Source organism: Mirounga leonina, unplaced genomic scaffold (genome assembly GCF_011800145.1).
Source record: "Mirounga leonina isolate KUSES-001 unplaced genomic scaffold, KU_Mleo_1.0 Mir_53, whole genome shotgun sequence".
NCBI lineage: Eukaryota > Metazoa > Chordata > Mammalia > Carnivora > Phocidae > Mirounga > Mirounga leonina.
In genome coordinates this window covers 98,651,031-98,672,599 of record NW_023270807.1, presented here as the reverse complement: position 1 = coordinate 98,672,599, position 21,569 = coordinate 98,651,031, and the positions used below count along the sequence as shown (strand labels likewise).

The window sequence follows — 21,569 nt, the reverse complement described above, 5'->3', positions numbered from 1 at the left end:
TCTACTATCCAGCCTCCTGTTTGCACTAACCTCTTGCACTTTTTAAAGCTCTTCCTAGGCCACCTGGGGGGCTCAGTCAGTTAAGGGGTTAAGTGTCTGCCTTCGGCTCAGGTCACGATCCCAGGATCCTGGGATCGAGTCCCTGCTTGTGTGTTCTCTCTCTCTCTGTCAAATAAATAAACAAAATCTTAAAAAAAAAAAAGCTCTTCCTAATATTCCTTTTCACCTGACTTTGCCTCAAATAAGCATAGGCAAATGATCCACCATCTGATCCTCACTGGACCCAAATTGCTCAAGATATGCCCGTGATGCCTCCCTGCTGATAAGGAAACTATAGGAAGTGCTATTTATCTATCAAATGATGGTCCCTCATTTCCTCAAGTAGAAATGCTTCAACATTATAAATTTTTTTAAAGTTGTAGACAGTTGACCCAATTTGTATGGGTTATAAACAAACTGGGAAGCCAGAGCACAAATGTATCTTGCTCATAGATACCATCAAATAAAATCTTTTTTTTTTTAAAGATTTTATTTATTTATTTGACAGAGAGACACACAGCTAGAGAGGGAACACAAGCAGGGGGAGTGGGAGAGGGAGAAGCAGGCTTCCCGCTGAGCAGGGAGCCCGATGCGGGGCTCGATCCCAGGACCCTGGGAGCCGAAGGCAGACGCTTAACGACTGAGCCACCCAGGTGCCCCCATCAAATAAAATCTAAGAAATTAAATTAACCTGACACATACTTAACGAAGTACATAATCATTATGTTTCACGGTAATTAAGGAATAAACGGGATGCATTCCGTGTAGGTGACTGTAATTGGCTTGACGGTACACAGTCAAGCCAAAGTTTTAGGTTCTCTCTTATCGCACTTAGTTTTGTCAGATTTAGACAAGGTGTCAGCGTGGACAGTGTCCCCGATGCCATGTGTCATTGTCATCACCATCATCACGTGCATGGGCCAGCACAGGTGTGGCTCTTGCACGCCTTCCTTCAATGTTTAGGGTCTCCTTGTCCCCTCCTCCTCTCAACCCTAGGCTGGGGTAGCTGCCTCTTGGGTTGTGGTCATGCTCCTTGAACCTCTCAGCTTGCTGGGCTTCTCTCACACTCGTGCTCAGAAGGGCTCCTTCAGCAGCTGCTAAGGCGGTGATTTTCTTTCTTTCTTTTTTTTTTTTAAAGATTTTATTTATTTATTTGAGAGAGAGAATGAGAGAGAGCACATGAGAGGGGGGAGGGTCAGAGGGAGAAGCAGACTCCCCGCTGAGCAGGGAGCCCAATGCGGGACTCGATCCCGGGACTCCAGGATCATGACCCGAGCCGAAGGCAGTCGCTTAACCGACTGAGCCACCCAGGCGCCCCGTTTTTTTTTTTTTAAGATTTATTTATTTATTTATTAGAGAGAGAGAGCATGAGAGTGGGGAGGGTCAGAGGGAGAAGCAAGCTCCCCGCCGAGCAGGGAGCCCGATGCGGGACTCGATCCCGGGACTCCAGGATCATGACCTGAGCCGAAGGCAGTCGCCCAACGGACTGAGCCACCCAGGCGCCCCAGGCGGTGATATTCTTTCCCCTTGGATGTCCTGGATGCCGAAGGCTTAAAGCCACTCATCCCTGGGCTCCCTCTGATGTTGTGGATGGGAGAGGTACTGGGGTTAGCGTGAGAGACCACGAAACAGAGCTGCGGGAAGGGGAAGGCAAGGCTTACGTCGGGGCTGCTGGCTGCGTGTGGGATCTCTGTGTTGCAAGTGGCCCTATCTCATTGGTTTCAACCAAGGGGAATTTATTGGGCCCCATAACTGAAATATCGAGAGCAGATCCAGGTGGTTGGGGATGTCCTTGGGGATCCGTGTCTCTCCTTACCTAAGCTCTGCTTTCCTCTGTGCTGCTTGTCTCATAGGCAGGCAGTCTGCATGGTGGGAAATGGCCATCAGTAGCGCCAGGCTTCAATCAACCATCTCAGAAACTAGAGAGGAAAGTACCTCTTCTTCAGGAGTTCTAGCAAAATTCCCGAGATCAGCTCTGATTTGCCAGGCCCTTCCCTGAACCAAGCAATGTGATGATCTGATGGATGGCCAGGCCTCCATCCCGGAGACATCTTAGAGCTGGAGATGCATTTAGTTCCATTTGACCACATAGACTGATAATGGGCAATAGTGAGCAGCAAAGGACAATTGGATGCTGTTACCAGAAAAGGGAGAATAGAGCGGGGCAGTGGAAATTACAGATGTCTGCTCGAGCTGATGAAAAAGAGGGCAGTAGGCACCAGCAAAATGGCCTCAGAGTCCCCATATCTGGCGATTTGGCTCAGAGAACAGGGAGGGTTAGGATTAGGGTAGACAGAAGAGATGGCAGTGGATCTGATCTCAGTGACCCATTCTACCTACTGAGTGGATCTTTCAAGACTTAAACTGAGCAGTTTTACTTTGCTACCCCTTAAAACATCTCCCTCCACTGCATGCTGTTATTTGAAATTTCTTTAACCATGGACAACCCTTTCCTCTAGAAATGGGGAAGATGGATTGAGGTACCCGTGCCCTGGGAAAGGCGGTATGGAGTTACATATGTGCTGCAACCACAGCAGAAATGAAAGTATCACAGCATGTCCCACTCGGATAAGGAAAGACAACAAAAAGGAAGCAGGGAAAGAGGATGGCATTCACAGACGCATGAAAGAAGAAATCTAGGTGATTAAGGACAGAAGATAGTTACCACTGACTTCCCAAATTTGTCAACGTCAATCCAGTTGTAGGACACAGAGTGGCCACAAAACTCACGTGAGTGGAAATGCTATTACATAGCACGTGTTTGCTATTGACCCTTTCACTTTGAAAGCTTCTCAGTTTATTGAATAGGAACTGAACTTTCCGTATTTGTTCTGGATTGAGAAATCTCAGTAGCCTGGACAATCTTGGTCCAGTTAGGCCATAATTCAAGCCCGCGACAGGAATGTGAGATAAAATGTGCCACGGGAGAAATTCACTGGCTCTCAGCCGTATTAAGAGCCTTGGCATTTCTTAATAAAGTTAAACTTTTTTTTTTTCTTTTCTGATGTAATCTGCATTTTGCTAAATAGGACTTACACTATCTTAAACCTTATTCCAGAAAAACAAATAGTCCAAGCTTTGATTACCCTTTAAGGTCCTGAAATTGCAGGAATTCAAGTTTATTCAATATTTAAAAGACATTGAAAAATGGTACATCGTGCTCCCTCAGTGTGGTATCACTTTAATTGCACTTTCTGTGAATGAAAGAGTGTTTAGGGGAGCTGATCCTCCTGATGACTTGGCTCCAGGCTTGACCATGTGGGTCAGAACACTTTACGATATTCCGGTGGTCTCCCAATGGGAGCCAGTAACATGACATCAGGAGAGCCAAGCAAGTGACATCAGGCTCACAAGTGTTTCTATGATATTCACTCTCTGACATGAAAAATACATGAAAAGACATGAACATGGATCAAACAATACTTGAAAAACATCCATAAAGAGAATCAGCACCACAAAAAAAGTTAATTCCCCTGTACTTGTATAAGAAGAAGTGATATTATTACGGTCATTTCTGGTCCATTTGGCTCTGACACGACATGTTGAATGACAGGAAAACAGCTGGGATGGTGGGGGGGATAGGATCACGAAAAGAAAAAGGCGGTCTGGAAGATCAGATGCCTTATCCCCTTTCATAAAACATATTGAAATCTGTAGCAACAACTTTTTAGTTTCCTCCTAGTTCTTAGCTGGGAGAGAGAAGGGAAGTTCGTACCATCGATCTGGAAATCAGAGACTTAGAAGCTCAGGGTGTTGGTTGTAATCACGGATCAAAATTGAACATCTTGGGCACCTGGGTGGCTCAGTCAGCCAAGCGTCTGCCTTAGGCTCAGGTCATGATCCCAGGGTGGGATCAAGCCCCGCATCGGGCTCCCTGCCCTCAGGGAGCCTGCTCTTCCCTCTCCTCCCCACTCGTGCTCTCTCTCGCTCGCTCTCTCTCTCTCAAATAAATAAAATCTTTAAAAAAATTGTCTTAGCTATTTTTATATATAGCAATTCCTAGTTCAAGGAGCTAACAGCACTTTATTTGATTAACGCATAGTGAAATTTCTTATGAAAATGTAACAGATTTCAAATCCAGTTGAAATTTTTCCTATTAGGTATTACAAAATACTGACAAAATTCTAATGTGCAGCCTTGTGTATCCAATGCGCCCCTGCTCAGCGGGGAGTCCGCTTCTCCCTCTGCCTCGGCCCCTCCCGCCGCTCATGCTCACTCCCTCTTTCTGTCTCTCAGAACTTAATATAGTTTTAGAATGTGGACTTTCCTTACAGAATTTATGGCTTTTATTTTCATTCACAGGCAGGACAAATCAAATCACTCTCTGGTGATGTATTAAGCCAAGTAGCATCTCCAACCCCCACTCGCCAACATATAATCCTCATTGCACTTATTTTTAGGTTCCTTCTTTTCAGATAGCCTTATCAGTAACAATTATCTCTGATAACTGTTAACAACAAGTCTCTGAAGCTAATCAGGCTTAAAAAGAAACATATGCATAAAAGCCTTCTCTTTAAACTTGTTCTGGACAATGGCCAAGGTTACCATTGGCTACTGTGAAGAGCCCAGAATGCCCCGACCCAAATCTGCCAGACAGGTCTGGAGACTCTTGTGGGGCCAGCCCCCCTCCCCCTGCCACATCTAACCACTTCACTGCCTTTCACCCACAAGTCAACAGGAGAGGAAAACAGCGACAAAGAGGAGGCTAGAGGCTCTAGGCTGGAAACTGAGGCATTTGAAATCAGGTAGGATCGGGTAGGATCCTGCCTTTACACCTGAATGCGCCAATGGCCGCGTCTACACAAGCTTCGCCAGACTTCCCCAACCCCGAGTCAACACGAGCAGCTTCCTCCCTCTTCTTCTCTTGCCTACTAGGAACTCAAAGTGTAAAACGCTTCTCAGATTATGGAGCATGTCAGGTGACCTGGAGTGGGAATTAACCCAAACAATCCCTTGAAACTGACCTCGTGTTTTGGATTTTTGCAGAGTAAAATGGAAAAATTGTGCACCAGGTGAAATCCAGCCGGCCGCAGTTAACTGCCTCCCCGCGAACCTAAAGGCTGGGAGGTGAACTCTCCCTGGCCCGGCTTGCTTTGGTAGCCAGGGCTTTGATGTCAATGATTTGGTCAACAAGCTGTGTTCTCCTGTAGAAGGGGATTTATTCCTGAAGTTGGGGAAAGGTGAGGGGGGAATGCGTGGGTGGTAGATCAGAAACAAAGCGCTGGGAGGATTTTTCTAAGCTGGGAGATTACTCCTGCTTTAGGTAAAGATGAATTATCTTGTTCATTCCCCTCCTTCAGGTTGTTGTCAGGTTTTCGAGTGTATTGAGTTTTGAAGAGTTGATCTTCCAGACATCTGTGCGCTGCTTCTGTCTAAGCCCATAGCCGAGGAGACAGCTTTGTGTTTCTGCGGGTGACAGGACTGTGACTCCCGTGATCCTCTCCTCGAGGGGACAGCCATGAGGGCTCATCGGCGAATCCCAGGACTTGCTCGGCCACTGACTCTGCTTTCTCTACGTGAGTGAAAAGGACACGTGACACACACTCGGTCTGCAGAGATCGAGTTCTAATTAAATCCAGGAAAACTGCCAGCTGGAGGAGCCCACAGGTTCGGAGCTGGGTATTTGTTTTTGCAAAATTCCCCAGCTATAGTGTGTGTGTTGCTGCCGCAGAAGCGACCGGTTAGGTGATGGTGGGGTATTTGTTCTGTCTACAGTATATTTTGCTCGGCGAAAACGAAAGCCCACCAGGAAAGTGAACTTGCTTTGAATACAGATGTAAGCATTTTCTCACAAAACCGAAGCCCTGCTTTTTCCAGACAGGGCTAAAGGTTGGTTTGATATGGTGCCAACAAACAAGAAACCATAACTAAGTAGCTAAGAATAGGTAAACACAAAGGGCTTGGGAGAAGGGAGCTGTCTGGTGGGGCGCCAGTGTGAAGCCAGACTGAACAGCTTCATCAAAGGGAATGTGTTAAATGCTCATTAACTGAATTTACAAATGATCCCCAACTGGGAGGTGTTGCAAACAACAGAGGCACACGCGCACGCACACACACACAGACACACGGACACACACACACACTAATTACATACACTCACTCCGAACAGGAAATGAAATAGCAGCTTGGAAAACAGAAGATAAAATAATTTTAAAGACAGGCATTTAAAGAAAACATGAACATAGATTGAATCTGGAATTATGCAACAACCTGAGACCAGCAAGTCGCTGTCTCTGACGAATGTCACAGGGACACTGCAGATGGCAGGAGGGGAGTCTGTGCCCATGGTGGCAGGGGGAATGCGCAGCCTCAAAGAATCCTGGAGAAGATCTGAGATGCTCAGAAGGAGAGGCAGCGGGGGGTCACTGGACACCAACAGAAACAGAGTCGTGATTGAAGAACACTTGAGAGTAATACGCTGCCACGTTCTTAATGTCTGTTCCTAGAACACCCCTAATTTACACGAGTCATTGACCCAGACCACGCTGTGGAAGGATCACACTGGACCGTGTTGGCACACCACAGTCACCCCGCTGATTATCAAGAGGCCATTAGGAGCAGACCCCTTAAGGTATTCTGGTTGTTGTACAGATGTCTTGAGGAAAAAGGAGTACATTCTAGATCTTGAGCTCCATCATGATGGCCTTGGAGACCCAGGGCAAGTACAGCATCTGGACTCATGTCCCATCACTGAATGTGGCCGTCTAGGCTTCCCCTACATATAGGCTCTTGGTATAGCATGCTGCTGGCAGAGCACATGGAGAAAAGGCAGAGGGGGAGAGGAGACTGGGTGATGGGCCACCTGGGTCGTAATTCTGCCTCTGCTGCTAAATGTTTGTGTGACCGTGGGCTCGTCCTGGACCTCTCTGGGTTTCAGTTCCCTAGTAAGATCAGAATTCCTTCCTGGAGGATCCCATGAATCAGCTTCAGGGAAGCCCTAAATCCCTTGATGTTTGTCACCATTTGTTATGAATGTGCATATGTGCACTTTTTAGAGGAAGGACACCTCCTTTGAGAAAGAATCATATTTTTAGAGATGGTCCTCATACAAAAAAGTGAACAACTACTGACTATTGCTAGATTACTGGTAAGGTTCGTTCTCAAACTAAACTTTAATCCCTCATCCATTTAATCCCTTAAATCTCTAACCCATGTAAGCAACCAGAGGTGCTCGTCCTAGAGAAAGAGTCTGAGGACCTGTTCATCATAAGTCACCGAACCTATAATCCAGACATCTGGTCACCTTGATTGGATGTGTTCAGACTGAAAATGGAGGCTCTGTGTGCAGTTGATTAGAACACAGGAAAGGTAAGTCCAGGGTTGCCAGTATGATACATGCCTAGACCATTTCACTTTTCACTTGGAAAGTCAACAAAGTAGGGAGAAACTTCTACCAGAATTACCTGTATGAAACCCTACTCTGAAATCTTGGAACCCAAGAAGAATTGTGGAAAAGAGAAAAATACATGGCCTTTCACTGTTTTTTGAAAAACATCAACTGTAATGTCAATATCACACCCTCAGCAAAGGCTTGTAAAGGGTTTACTGGCTATCACTCTGGAAAATAGCTTTCCTTGGGCCCCCAAGCCTTTTCCAGGGCCACAATGTAAAGTAATTTTATATACCCCGTAATGTGCTAGGTGCTTATCTCCTTTAAGCCATGCTACAACTGTAGCAGGTGGATAATATTAGCTTCACCCTCGTTTTCCAGATGAAGACACGGGACTTTAGAAATGGTGAGGCAACTTTTCTAAGGCCACAGATGGGGAGTACTGGAAGGTGGATTTGAGGGCCGGCAGCCCTTCTTAAGGCCTTGCTACGTGGCTCAGCATTTGTGTCTGATTCCTATGAATGGGGACTGGAGGTGGGAAGGAGATAGCGTCATATGTTCAGTGTGAGTGAATGTCCTTTCTCACATGGACATCCATAAATACAATATGGATTGGATACAAAGCTGCTTAAATTTTATCTCCTAACGATTTCCACAGAAAATGCACTCCAGGATAAAATGGTTCAAGGCAAAACAAATCTCTCTCTCTCCCCCTCTCCCTCTATCACTCCCCCTCTCCCTCTATCTCTCTCCCCCCTCTATCTCTATCCCTCCTCCCACCCCTCCCCTCACTTATTTTCTCTTACTCTCTAACAGAAAGATCCCATATCCTTGCAGTTCTGCTCCCTAAAAAAATCTATAAGAAAACAGATTCAGAATAATGGCCACCTTTGGGGATGAGGAGGGGATGTGAGAGGGGAGAGATACTGAGTGGCTTTAGCTGTGTAAGTAATACACGCTCTTAAGCTGGACCATGGGCATGTGCTTGTTGGTTTATACATTTTTCTCAAAAAAATCTGAATATCATTAAATCATAAACAAATTTTTTCACTGTCTGTCTAAAAAAAAAGATTTACTTGGCCTTAAAAAAGTTCATACTGGTTGACTGAACAGGTCCATTTCTGGGAATCTGTTCTGAGGAAATAATCTGAAATGAGCACAAAGATGTATATGCCAAAAGTCCATCACAACATGATTTCTAATTAGAAAATCTTGAAATAATTTAACGAGCCTAACATAGAATGATTGGACAAATCAGACTACATTTGTGAGCTGGAATATTACACAGACTTAAAAAAAAAAGATGCTTCCAGAGAGTTTTTATTGGTATGAGGAAATGCATTTGATGAAGTTGTAAGTGGAAAAGCAGGATATGAAATTATACATAAAGTAAAATTTCAAAGCTCTGGAAATGACTTAAAAAAAAAAAAAGACTGAAAGAAAACAAGGCACATCGTGAGTGCCTCTGGGTTGTGTACCTTTTGTACTGGTTTCCAAGTTTTAATTTCATACAATCGAGCATGTATTACTTTTATATAATAGAAAAAATAATTTAAAAATGGTTCTTGTCATCAAAAATATTCTGGTAGATTCCTGCATCTGCAGTTGGGAAGGCTTGTGCTGAGGTAGATCACACGCTGCTGCTGACAGACCGTAGCTAACTCGCAGGGCTATGGGCAGGCACTTCGGAGGCCACGGTCTGTCCTCGCCCCCACCGCTGATGGCACTTTACAAAAATATAGGTAACAGTTCCTCCTCCAGACAATTCAGTGTTTCCTGTGGTGCCTCACCTCTTCCAAGACTAGAGAGAGATGAGGAGAGACCACTCTGAGCCCCGGGCTTCTGACCAAGCAGGGAAGAACTGTGAACATGTGAGGTGGTATCACTCACAGACACACACGCTCACACGCATTCCCCCTGGCCTGAGCTCCATGGGAGGAAAGTATGGGGTGTGTGACGGGGTCCAGGGGCCTCTGTGGCAGCTCTCTTGGGCCCCAGGTGGCTGCAGGACAGTAGTCACAGCTGTGGGACCGTGGGGGTGAGGAGGAGGAGGGGGCGGCCCTGCAGTCATCTCTTTCTTCTTCGTGTCCCCTCCTCAGTCCCGCCGGTCATCCAGCAGGACAGCATGGCGCTAGCTAACCAGTGGCCGATGTCTGGGACAAAGGGGCAGGTAAACCCGGGCTCAGCTGGAAGCACACAGTAAGCCTTCTGGAGTGCGGTCCTCCGGTGAAGGTGGAAAGCAGCTGGCCTGGATCTCATTAGGTCTCCTTCTTGGGGTACACGGGGGACCCTCCCTGCCTCCTGGTGCACCCTGGAGACCCGTGGCCGTGTGTCCTCTCTGCAGAGAAATGCACTATGCTGAGAAGCAGGGGCTGCGGCCGGTTCTAAGGCCAGGAGGCGTGAGCTGGGGAGCCGGCAAACAAGAACAAGACAGCAGGGCTAATGGCTTGCCACAGTCTGGATCAAGCATCTTTAAATACTGTATATCTATAATACATATTTAAAATAGAAAATATATATTTAAAGGTGTTTGATTATATGTATGTTTGATATGTATTTTTATATATATTTAAATACATTTAAATATATACTTTAAAGGTTTGATGTAATATATATATTACATATATATATTACATATATATTACATATATATTACATATTATATATATCATCATATTAGGCAGAACTTAGCAAGCAACATTTATTTATTTATTTATTTATTTATTTATTTATTTATTTATTTATTAATGAGGCACTGTTCACTTCTTTTTAAGTACACCCAACATGGGGCTCGAAGTCATGACCCTGAAATCAAGAGCTGCACGCTCCACCTACTGAGCCAGCCAGGTGCCTCAGGAACCATTTACGAAGCTCAAGTCATGACTCCTCTTCCTTCCCCACACCTAGAGTTCCCCACGTCTCTCCTCCTTTCCTGGTACAACCCCGCCTAGCACTAATTATTTTATTTGTGTTTCTTTCTGGCCTTGCCTTCCTCATTTCTAACTCATGTACTTATCCTGCTAATTTTTTGTTTTTCCATTATAGGCATGTAGATGTTATCTGTTGACTTTCCAAAATGAAAAATAATGATTCAACATTCCCTCCTATCCCCCAGCCCCACCCCATTTTTGTCCTCCTTTTATGCTCCCAGTGTAGTGATTGTGTTAGTTCAGGTCCTCGGAGAAGCAGAAACCAAGTTAGGATTAGAAATGCACAAGATTTATGGGCACAGGTGCCCGAGAAGGATAAAGGGACAGCTCCCTGGCTAACTTGACATCATGAAGGAGAGGGTCAGGCAAGGAGGGTCGGTGAGGAAGAGCCTTAGACTACAGAGCAGTTCTGAGAAGTTCAAGGCCAGGCTGATGCAGAGACCCGGAGTAAAGAGTGACTGGCCATTGGAGAGGTGCAGCCCTGGGCAGCAGTGGCTGGTGCTCAGCCCCTTGCTGTCCTCCGGCAATTGCTGGGAAGCTGGCCGGGCCACCTTTCCCAGTGAAGACAACACTGGGTCCCAAAGAGGGGACACACTCCCCACAGCAGGTCATCCTTTGAGGGGAGGTCTGAACTGTGTATCTTCAAGGCCACCATATTTATATTCTGCTTTATGGTTCTATTAATGTTCAGTGCTTCCATTGTTGTCGGTAAATACTGTTCACAGCTAAATCCTACTGTCTATTATAATCAGATTTCTTTTCTCATTAATTATTTTTCCTTGGAGGTTTCTTTTTTAATTTGAGAAAATTATACATATATATACATATCCACTATTCTGCTCCAAACTTTCTGACAGAATAAAAAACACCCTGCAATATGGTAGAACCCATTTGTATATCAGTCAGTGTCCTTTCTTTCCTTTTTGGAGATGTTTCATCTGGAGCCCCATTCTGGGTAGGTTGTGCTTTGCTTATTCCCTCATTTTGGCGGAACACGTCTTCCAGGGGCCTGCTGAAAAGGGGAGTAAGTGATGTGAATGTTTTGATCCCTTATATACTTTTGGTCTACCCCATGCTCGTAAGTTTCTAGGTCAGAAATCATTTGCACCTCAGAACTTGGAAGTTATTGTTTCCTGGCTTCTAGTGTTTCTGTTGAGAAGTCAATGTCATTCAGATTCTTGATGTTTATGTGGCCTTTTTTTTTTTTCCCCTTTCTGGCAGCTTTTAGGACCTCCTATTTATTTCTGGTGTTCTGAAATTTCATAATGTGATGCATCTTGTCTCTATGCTGGGGGCTAGGTGGGTCTTTCTAATCAGGAAACTCATTTCTTTCACTTCTAGGAAATTTTTGTGTTGTTTTGTTGATTTCTTCCAATTTGTTTTTTCAGTGCTTTCTAGAACTTTTTTTTTTTTAAAGATTTTATTTATTTATTTGACAGAGAGAGACCCAGCGAGAGAGGGAACCCAAGCAGGGGGAGTGGGAGAGAGAGAAGCAGGCTTCCCACGGAGCAGGGAGCCCAATGTGGGGCTCCATCCCAGGACCCTGGGATCATGACCTGAGCTGAAGGCAGACGCTTAATGACTGAGCCACCCAGGCACCCTGAACTTTTTTTTTTTTTTAATGTAGGCTCCCCCAGTGTGAAGCCCAACATGGGGCTTGAAGTCATGACCTTGAGATCAAGACCTGAGCTGAGATCAAGAGTCAGACATTTAACCAACTGAGCCACCGAGATGCTCCTAGAACTTTTATTATTTGGATATTTGACCCTATTGGACTAATCATCAATTTCCTTAGACTCTGTCCTGCTTCCTATCTGGTGCTGACAGATTTTCTAAACTTTATCTTCAAAGCCTTCTACAGATTGTTTTTGTTACCAGAATGTTCCTTTTTTATTGTATCTGTTCTTGGTTTTGTTTCCCTTAACCTCACTGAGGATACTCATTGTATATCTTGGATTCAATTATGTCCCCCACATTGTCTCTGAGTTCATTTTCCCCACTCATCAGCTTTCTCCTATTGTTTGATGATCCTTTGTTCTCACTTAAGACTGGAGAACCAGAAATCAGATTGTAAGCCCTGTGTTGTGGGGCTTTTTGCTGTAGGCTTTACTGTGATTGATTTGATAGAGGGCCCAGATTCCTGTAGGGGATGCCCAAATGTCAGTATTTGTAAATCTTCACTGTTGGGCAGGTCTTTTTCAACACAGAGGAATCCTCCCATCTCCTCTCTTGGTGGTGGTAGTTGGGGTAGGGGGAGGCTGTTTACAGCCCTGGCTGCCAACTGAATTTGGGAAGGTAACTAGAAAGTCTTGCCTTTCAGTACATAGATTTTCTTAGTGCCCTTGTTTTCAGGGTAGTGACTGAACCCCTTCCTCAGCCATTCCTGAGACCAGACTTTCTGGTTCAGCTTCTCTAGTCTTCTGCTATGATGGGGAGTGAAATGGTGCAGCTTCTTGGTTGCCCAGACAGGCCTGGGATGGTGGGGGCAGGGGGACACAGGGTTCTCATTATTCCCTATACATACAGGCTTCTAAACAATCTTCCTATGTTCAGCCCTTCCCTATCCCTTGGCCTTATAGGGGATGAGAGAGCCCTGTCTCCTTTTCTAGAATCTTCCTAGAATGAGTGACTCCCATGAGCTGCTTCTTATGGATATTCTCTAGACCGCACACCCCAAGTAATTAATTCTTGGTTTTCCCCATTGTATACTACATCCATTGCTACTGTTTCCCTCAACCTATGCTCAATCTTTCCAACTTCCATTGGCATTTCTCATTTCTATTATCCACCCTCCACCCTCCCCACCCATTCACTGTTGTTCTCGTGGTTTTATTTTGTTTTTTCTCTTATTTCCATTTTACCAGGGTTTGAGGAGAGAGTGGGAAAAAGAGCATATGTTCAATCTGCTACGTATAATGAGGCATCATGCTTCTCCTATATTCTATTATTACGTTTTCAATACCTCCAGGTCAACAGTCTGCTTCAAAAATGGTTGAAAAACGCCTCCTTTGTGGAATGTGCTCAGAAGTAGCAACAGCTCTCAACTCTTCTTATTCCCAGATATTCTTCTTCTTTGACTTTTTGATCAACTTCTTCATGAAGGTACTGAAGGGTTACCCTTACTGTCGACACTGTGCTACTTTATACACAGTAAGGCTCATTTCATCTTCAGAGAATCCTTGCCAGGTAGGTATTATTATATCCATTTAACAGACAAGAACTATGGTTTGGAAGTATTTCGCAGGAAACTCAGCTAGTAAGACACGGAGGCTAGGCTCAAGTGGGGTCAGTCTTCTTCTTCTTTTTTTTTTTTGAGAGTGAGCGATCACAGATGCTTGCAATAATAACAAGAGTAGGAGGGTTGGGGGGATGGGCAGAAGGAGAGGGAGAGAGAGAATCTTAAGCAGGCTCCATGCTTAGCACCCTGAGATCATGACCTGAGCTGAAATCAAGAGTTGGACGCTTAACCAACTGAGCCACCCAGGTGTCCTGCTTGAATCCTCAGTCTTACTTCTAAGCTGACTGCTCTTTCCTGGGCATTTCGCTACCCACCCTGAAGAGGGTGTTTGTGCTAGGTGGCTGCAGTACTTGCAGGCCAAGTGCTTTGTGAGAAAATGTGAGTTCCATGGAGCCAGAGCCCTCATCTGCCTGCTCACCTCCATCTCCTAAGTGCAGAACAATGCTTGCTGTGCTGAAAATACACAATCAATATTTTTTAAATGCATGAATGGCTGAATGAATGAATGGATGAACATGACTTCATTTAACTCTCAGAGCAACCTAGTCAGTCATTACTCTAGTATTAGAGCTAATATATCTAATGTTAACCTTTTGTAAAAGGTTAGGAAACAAGTCTCAGAAATTTGGGACTATCTTGGGCGCCTGGGTGGCTCAGTCGTTAAGCGCCTGCCTTCAGCTCAGGTCATGATCCCAGGGTCCTGGGATCGAGTCCCACATCGGGCTCCCTGCTCGGCAGGGAGGCCTGCTTCTCCCTCTCCCACTCCCCCTGCTTGTGTTCCTGCTCTCGCTGTCTCTCTCTCTCTGTCAAATAAATAAATAAAATCTTTAAAAAAAAAAAAAAAAGAAATTTGGGACTATCTTTCCCAGAGGATCACTCGTTCTAGAAAGCATTGCTTTCATTAATCTGTAAAATAACCCATGCTTAGGTGCCCACAGGGGCTGAAGGAGAGTGCTGAGTTGGCTTGGCTAAGTTAGTTCAGAATTCTTCAGCATTCATTCAACAAAATATTAGTGAGTATCCACTGTGTACTACTGGGCTGTGAGATTTATATTCATTAAATCTCCTCCCAGCTCCACAATAGCCCTGCCAGAGAGATCGTTGGCCTAAAACCATTTCCAAACTATCCATTTGTCCAATGAAGAGTTTGCTTAAAATTCAACCTCCGTTTGAGAATCTGGACTTCATTTTAGTGTCCTATATTTCCTTGGCATTTTGGAAGAGTTAAACAGTTTAAAACAATCCGTTCCTTTAAGGCCACTTCTAGCTTGATTTTGTATTTCTATTAGGTAGTTACTGAACTTGCAGGGCTTTTTTTAAATGATGGGATTGTTCTGGATACTTGAAAGTGCCTTATTCTATTTGACCTACTTTTGGAGAGTTGGACTCCTTTTGGTCCATTTATGTGAAGCCTTTTATTCAGAATTTAAATGAAATTAAAACTTAATTTAATTTAATATTTATTTCCAGGACACCTGGACAGATGCAAAAAACTCCAAAGGGGATTGGATTTTACATGAATGGGTTTTTGGGTAAGATGTTCTCCAGCCAGACTGTAATGAGAAAAAAAATGGAGACAAAGACCTAGGGAATCCATTTACTTACCCCCATCCTTTCCTCTCTCCCCACTGTAATCCAAGGAGAAGGAGACTGGGTTCCTCCTGGCTCCTGATTTTTATGATTTTAGGTGTTAAATGCTATTTTCCCAGTTCTCCAAAGGTGTGGACTCAGGTGGGTCATTCACTGGATGTATTGGAGGTAGGCAAATCTTCTGGCAACCTCTACAACAAGCATACCTACCTATTCATCCAAAAACCATGCCCCAAAACATCAGTGGGACATGTGAATGGCTTAAAATAGGAATGACTAAAATAGCCAGAGAATTAGATAACTTTGTAGCACCTGCATAGTGATTGTATTAATTATGGCAATACTTATAATAGTTCGAACAGGTAGAAGAGGGGAGGACTCACATTCTTTCTGCCTACCTAACATGTCCTTGGATCAGAATTTGTGGAATTTGTTAAATGTGTTAACTATTTGAACAAGTCTCTATTTTTGATAGGGGAAAATAGAATCAAAATTGCTCTGAGCAATTTGAGGGAGAGATAAGTGTTCAGGGATGGCATAAGAGTAACTGAATATTTTAGGGGCACCTGGGTGGCTCAGTCGGTTGAGCATCTGATTCTTGATTTCAGCTCAGGTCATGATCTCAGGGTTGTGGGATTAAGCCCCCCCCCCCCCCATCAAGCTCCATGCTCAGTGCAGAGTCTGCTTGGGGTTCTCTCTCTCTCCCTCTTCCTCTGCCCCTCCCCCTGCTGAAGCTCACACCCACTCTCTCTCTCTCTCTAAATAAATAAATAAATAAATAAATAAAATCTTTTTTAAAAAAGAGTAACAGTATTTTAGAACATGGTCCTATTAAATTCAATCTAGGAAACATAAAGAGAGTGTTCAAAGACTGTATATTTTGTTCAGAATTCTTCAGCATTCATTCAACAAAATATTAGTATCTTTTTAAAAAAAGATAAAAATAGATGATTCTTTGTAAAAAAAAAAGTAAAGTGTGATTATCTTTATTTTCATATTTGGAAAACTATTGGAGTGTCAACATAATGTCTACAAACTTCCCGGAAGAATTTTTTTTAGAATTCCCTGGACATTATCTGGAATAAAGGTGATGTCCTTCTGCTGCCACAGTGTTTTGTGGGCCACTAAGATCATCTGATCCTTGCTGCCAGTCTGTCCGCAGAGTTTCTGACCAGTGACTCTGAAGCTGACTTTCCCTGGAAACTCTCAGCTGGCCGGTCTGGGCATAATGAATCAAATGTCCCTCCATGTTATAAAATTCTACCGCTCTAACTTTTCAGGTGTTAAAATTTTATTTTGAAAAGTATATCCACAGGGATATCCACCAAAGGGGACTTTAGAGCATTGTCGACTGTGACAGCTGAGTCGGACGTCTGATCTGTGCCAGAAGTCACATCAGCTGTGAGGACATTCCTGTGTGAAGTGTGTAGACTCTGGGGCCAGACTGCTTGGGTCCAAATACTGGCTCCTACACGTGCTGGTTATGTGACTAGTTGTGTGCCCTCTTATCAGTAAAGTAAGGATTTTATGTAACTACTCCTCAGGGTTGTTGTGAGGATAAAATGAGTTAAAATGTGTAAAAAGCCTAGAAGGGTGCCTGGCACCTGGTAAGTGGTATAGTAAGTGTTACTTAGGAATGTATTACTATCATTAGTATTTATGTAAAGTATGCGAAATATACAAGGCACTTTTTGGGGTTGCAAATGCATAGGAGTGTTATTGCAGGTATATACACACACACACACAATTATTCCCTTTATAATCCCGAAAGTGCAATTTCTCAACAGTGCAATTTCTCTTCTTTCCCTTTGCAACTACTTGCCACCAAATAACTTTCTCATAATCCCTGCCCCCCACCCCCACTGGTTTTGAATGTACAAATGTTACCTCTTCCTCCATCACAGATTATTTAATTTGGACAGAGCTGGACACAGGGGCCCAGGCTTCTTCTGGTTTCAAGTTCTATGGTTGCCATTTCAGATTTAGACTGATAGTTTACCACCACCTATCTTCAACCTGGTATGGCTTAAAAAATAGACTAAAGCTTTTAGATGGATTATCATATAATCCTTACAAAAACTCTTCAAAGGTAGGTATTACTCCCATCTTACAGATGAATAAAAGCAAAAGTAGAGAGGTAAACTACCTACTCAAGTCTACATAACTAGGAAGTAGAGAGCTAGAGGTAGAACCCGTTTATTCTTACTCCAGGCTTCATTATCTTCCTACTACTCATCATCCCTCCCTTACAACAGTATAAATAAAATAATAATGGACAAATTCCATCAATGTCATGCCCTTGAACCTGTCTAAAAGACCCATCCAGAATTCCATAGATATTTTTATATAGCTCTCCATCTTCCTCTAAATAAACCAGCTTTTTCTCTAGTACTCTATCCATCCACCCATTCTTCCATCCATCTATCCATCCATCTATCCATCCATCCATTCTTCCATCCATCTATTGATCCAATCATACCATCCATTTATCCATATGATCACATATTTTTTATTTTATTTTTTAGATTTGTTAGAGAGAGAGAGAGAGAGAGAGGAAGGATGGGCAGAGGGAGAGGGAGAGAGAGAATCCTCAAGCAGACTCTCTGCTGAGCATGGAGCCCAATGCAGGGCTCGATCCCAGGACCCTGAGATCATGACCTGAGCCGAAATCAAGAGTTGGATGCCCAACAAACTGAGCCACCCAGGTGCCCCTATCTGATCACATATTTATCCATCCAATTATCCATCCATCCATCCTTTTACTAATTATCTACTATGTTTCAGGCATTGTAGCAAGTTCTGAGAATCCCGGTCTTTAAGGAGGTCTCAGTTTAGGGAAGAGGGCAACATATAAAGTTAAAATTGCAATATAATCTGGTGAATGTTAGTATATCATGGTACTTACAAGGTGTTCTCAAAATGCAGGAGAGGTGGGGAGTGAATTTCTAACTTTTCATAGGGCATATTTTCAAACTGTGGTCCTTGGCAATTTAGAAGGTCAATAGCTATGTGCAAATGAAGGGGTTTGTGGGGCGCCTGGGTGGCTCAGTTGTTAAGCGTCTGCCTTCGGCTCAGGTCATGATCCCAGGGTCCTGGGATCGAGCCCCGCATCGGGCTCCCTGCTCCGCGGGAAGCCTGCTTCTCCCTCTCCCACTCCCCCTGCTTGTGTTCCCTCTCTCGCTGTGTCTCTCTCTGTCAAATAAATAAATAAAATCTTTAAAAAAAAATAAATAAAGGGGTTTGTTACCAAGGGAGCAGGGAGGTGGGAGTTTGAGGCCCCACAGAAGAATTTTAACTGTGTTAATGTTGGAGCTGATCAAGAGTTTGCCAGGAATCAGAAGGGGAGGAAGACATAACAGGCAAAATGAAACCCACAACTGAAAAACCACAGGCAAATACTTAGCTAAGACTCCAACCTAGAGTACCATATGAGGAAGTAGCAGGAGACAAAGCACCTAGGACAGGTGATTAGGGTTCAGATAAAGAAAGGAACAGAGTGCGAGGCCAAGAATTAATTCTCAAGGAAATTAAAAGTGTTCTCAAAAGCAGTATTATAGTTCATCGTAAAATTTATTCTCTAGTGTCATTAAACAAAATGGTAAAAGTTCTTATGGTCCATTTCCAGAAACTTGTAACAAATCCTCTATCTTTGGGGGTAAATTTGCATTCAGGAGTTGAGCTAGGGGCCTAAACTTGTTTCTGGGGAATCATGTGTTCTGAATTCCAAACAACGGCTTACAAAACTTCTAGAGAAATGAGGCTGTGAATTGGCTTGGTGGCATAGCCCCTTAGTGACATGCCTGATGTTCAAATATGGACCAGGGAAAGGGAATGTGAACATTTGTTTATTTTGTTAAAGAGTGGCAGAGAGCTTTTTGGAAGTGGATATTACTTAATGGTAATGGGAGTTAAATTTATGATACAAGTTTCACCCGGAAAGTATCTGCAACACTGCTTTTATTTTCTTCCCCAACCCCTGGGGTTGAGATTAAGTAGCTTAGTTGAATTAAGATATATATACAGTCATCTCCCAAAGAGGAAGCTGGTGTGAACTAGCACCATTTCTATAGATTTCAAGGCTCATTTGTCAGTCTCCTTAGGTAGGACAGAAGCAATGTTTCTAAGCCTAATAATTCCCCTTTCTGTCCAAGTTGATCAATACATCTTTTTGCATTCTCCAGCACAAAAACCCAAATGTGCTTCCTTTTCTAAAAGGAAGCCTCTGTCTTGCTGGGATTAAGAGGGCAGAGTCCCATGACACAGTTTGCAGTCAATTTTTGGCATCCGAAAAACCTTCCCTCTTTCAAGAACTGTGGGCAACCCATCAAGAGGGAACAGTATTTTGGCATTTGTATGGAGAATCTTACCTGCCAACTGGGCTGCTCATAAAATATTGTTTCTGAAACCAGGGGAAGCACATGTAACAAGAACAGGCTTTGTCCTGTCAGAACATTTGTGATGAGCACATCTGCAGCGAGTTGAAGGGAATGACAAGCAGCTGCGTCTGTTCCTTTTCTCCCATACCAGCTCTCCTTGGCTTCTCGAACACTCTCCTAGGGGATGATTGTTACCTCTCAAGACTTGTATTTCAGATTTCCTCACTTTATCAATCCCATAACCCTGGAATCAGACATTTTACACACAGTTGTTCTGACTGGCATCCTGGTGCTATTCCCCCAATCACCCATCACCTTCTCCGCTCCACTCTGGGTATCAATCTTACCAAAAAAGATGAGGGAATATTTAACGAGGTGAACTAGGTCAATATGTTCAGACTGACATTTCTTCTAGGATTCCTTTTCCTAATTCTGTTTACATTCGACAAGCATGTATTGGGGATCTGTGGTGCTAGGCACTGTCCCGAGCTTCTCAGAGAAGATGGTAAGCAGAATAGACTTCTGGAAGTAACCCGCCAGGCCGCCACTCACCAAAGCCCAGTCCAGAAGTGGAGAGGGAGCCAGAAGGGCCTCAAGGAGCTAGGCTGGAGGGCTCAGCATCCTCACGCTGCCAGGCCCTCAGACCCCTGTTTATCACCACTGTAGGCTTCTCTCTCCTTTAATCATCTTTAATGGACAAGTCTAACCTCCTTTCTCGTTCAAAAGGAAACAAACTTCACACTACAATATACTGCTGTAACCGAGAAGACCGAAACAAAGTCGAGAAGAAAACGTCAGTAGAATATTAAAAGCTACATAGTTCATCAGATGGTCCCAGTCCCCGGAGGCTTATAATAGGGAGTACATAGTTACATCCTTCATTCTTAGCATGACTGGAAAGATTTTAAAATAATTTCATAGATAAGCAGAGGTTGGAAAAGCGCTGGCTTTTGAACAGTAAAAACTTTTCTTGGCTTACAAAACCGTGTTAGAGTCTCGGTGTCGTGGTGTGTGTGGGGGGGACTTTTATAGAAATATCTACATAATTCTAGGTATATATCTTATGTAAACGACAAGTCACAAAAACCCGGCAAAATCTGGCAGAAGAATTCCCAAGCAGCGGAGCTTTCCTGCCTCTCTTGGAATTCTGAGCAATTCCCTGGTAGCACGGACAGTCCCAGATGCTGACAGTTACTTTTTACCTGTTAGCTACCGACGTCCCCTCCCGAGTAGTCCCGCATAAGGGCCCGAAGACCACTTCCACACCGAAAAACCGTTTTAAAATGTGAAGACGGGCATCCTACATACCCTGCAGTCCTGATCCTCCATGAAGGGAGCTGCTGTCAGGCCATACGTTCGAATGTTCTCCGACTTCCTTTCTGACTCAGATCGAATGAATCCGCAGCACTGATGTAAGGCTCTTAATGGGAATCTGTTTTCAATTCAGGGCAGATGTGGGACACTCTTGTAGCCCTAGGGATTATCAACTTTAAAACAAATCGCCTTCAGGATGATAAGTCAAGAGGCAGTAACTGTTTCCTGAGGCCTCCTTGGGGTTCCTTCCAGATGCTTAACATATAACACAATAACTATGGCACAAAAAGCAGGTTTTGCTCTTGAGGTTCTCAGACTTTAAGACAAAGCTCGCAAATGATCCTCGGCAACGAAGCATGTAAATACATCGCAGAATTTTACACAGAAATTCAGAGGTTTTGGTAACATACAAAAGTGATCAAAGTGTCCCTGTCCCCATTCCTCCTCCCCCCAGAACTCTCTGAGCACCGTGTTCGGTTCATTGAGTATAGTTTTTCCACATTGAAATTAAATTGTTCTGGTGCAGAACTTTCTTGGCTCAAGGAAAGGAAGGGGAGGATTATTCCAAGACTTCCACAGAGAAACATCCAGAAATCAATTTAATATGATAAGTTTAATGTTCTAGAATTAGCATTCACACGGCACAAACTGCTTGCATCTTGGAACACCCTCTGTTCTGAGACCACTCTGTAGGGTTGGCCCACATGCCAGGATTGTAGACGCAAAAAAACATAGCTGGGGTTTAATATACT

The 21,569-nt window shown here is 43.9% G+C and overlaps 1 protein-coding gene across 2 annotated transcripts in view; it reads right to left on the bottom strand.

Moving 5' to 3' along the window:
* Positions 1–20,897, bottom strand: part of SASH1 (SAM and SH3 domain containing 1) — a 245,573-nt gene extending 224,676 nt beyond the window's left edge. Inside the window, exon 1 of one of the 2 annotated variants that reach the window (XM_034990970.1) lies at positions 20,812–20,897. In XM_034990970.1, the coding sequence (XP_034846861.1) occupies positions 20,812–20,832 (21 nt within the window). In that variant the 5' untranslated portion in view covers positions 20,833–20,897. The remainder of the gene's footprint in view (positions 1–20,811) is intronic. The other variant, XM_034990972.1, reaches the window with a different exon arrangement.
* Between the last annotated feature and the right edge of the window lie 672 nt (positions 20,898–21,569).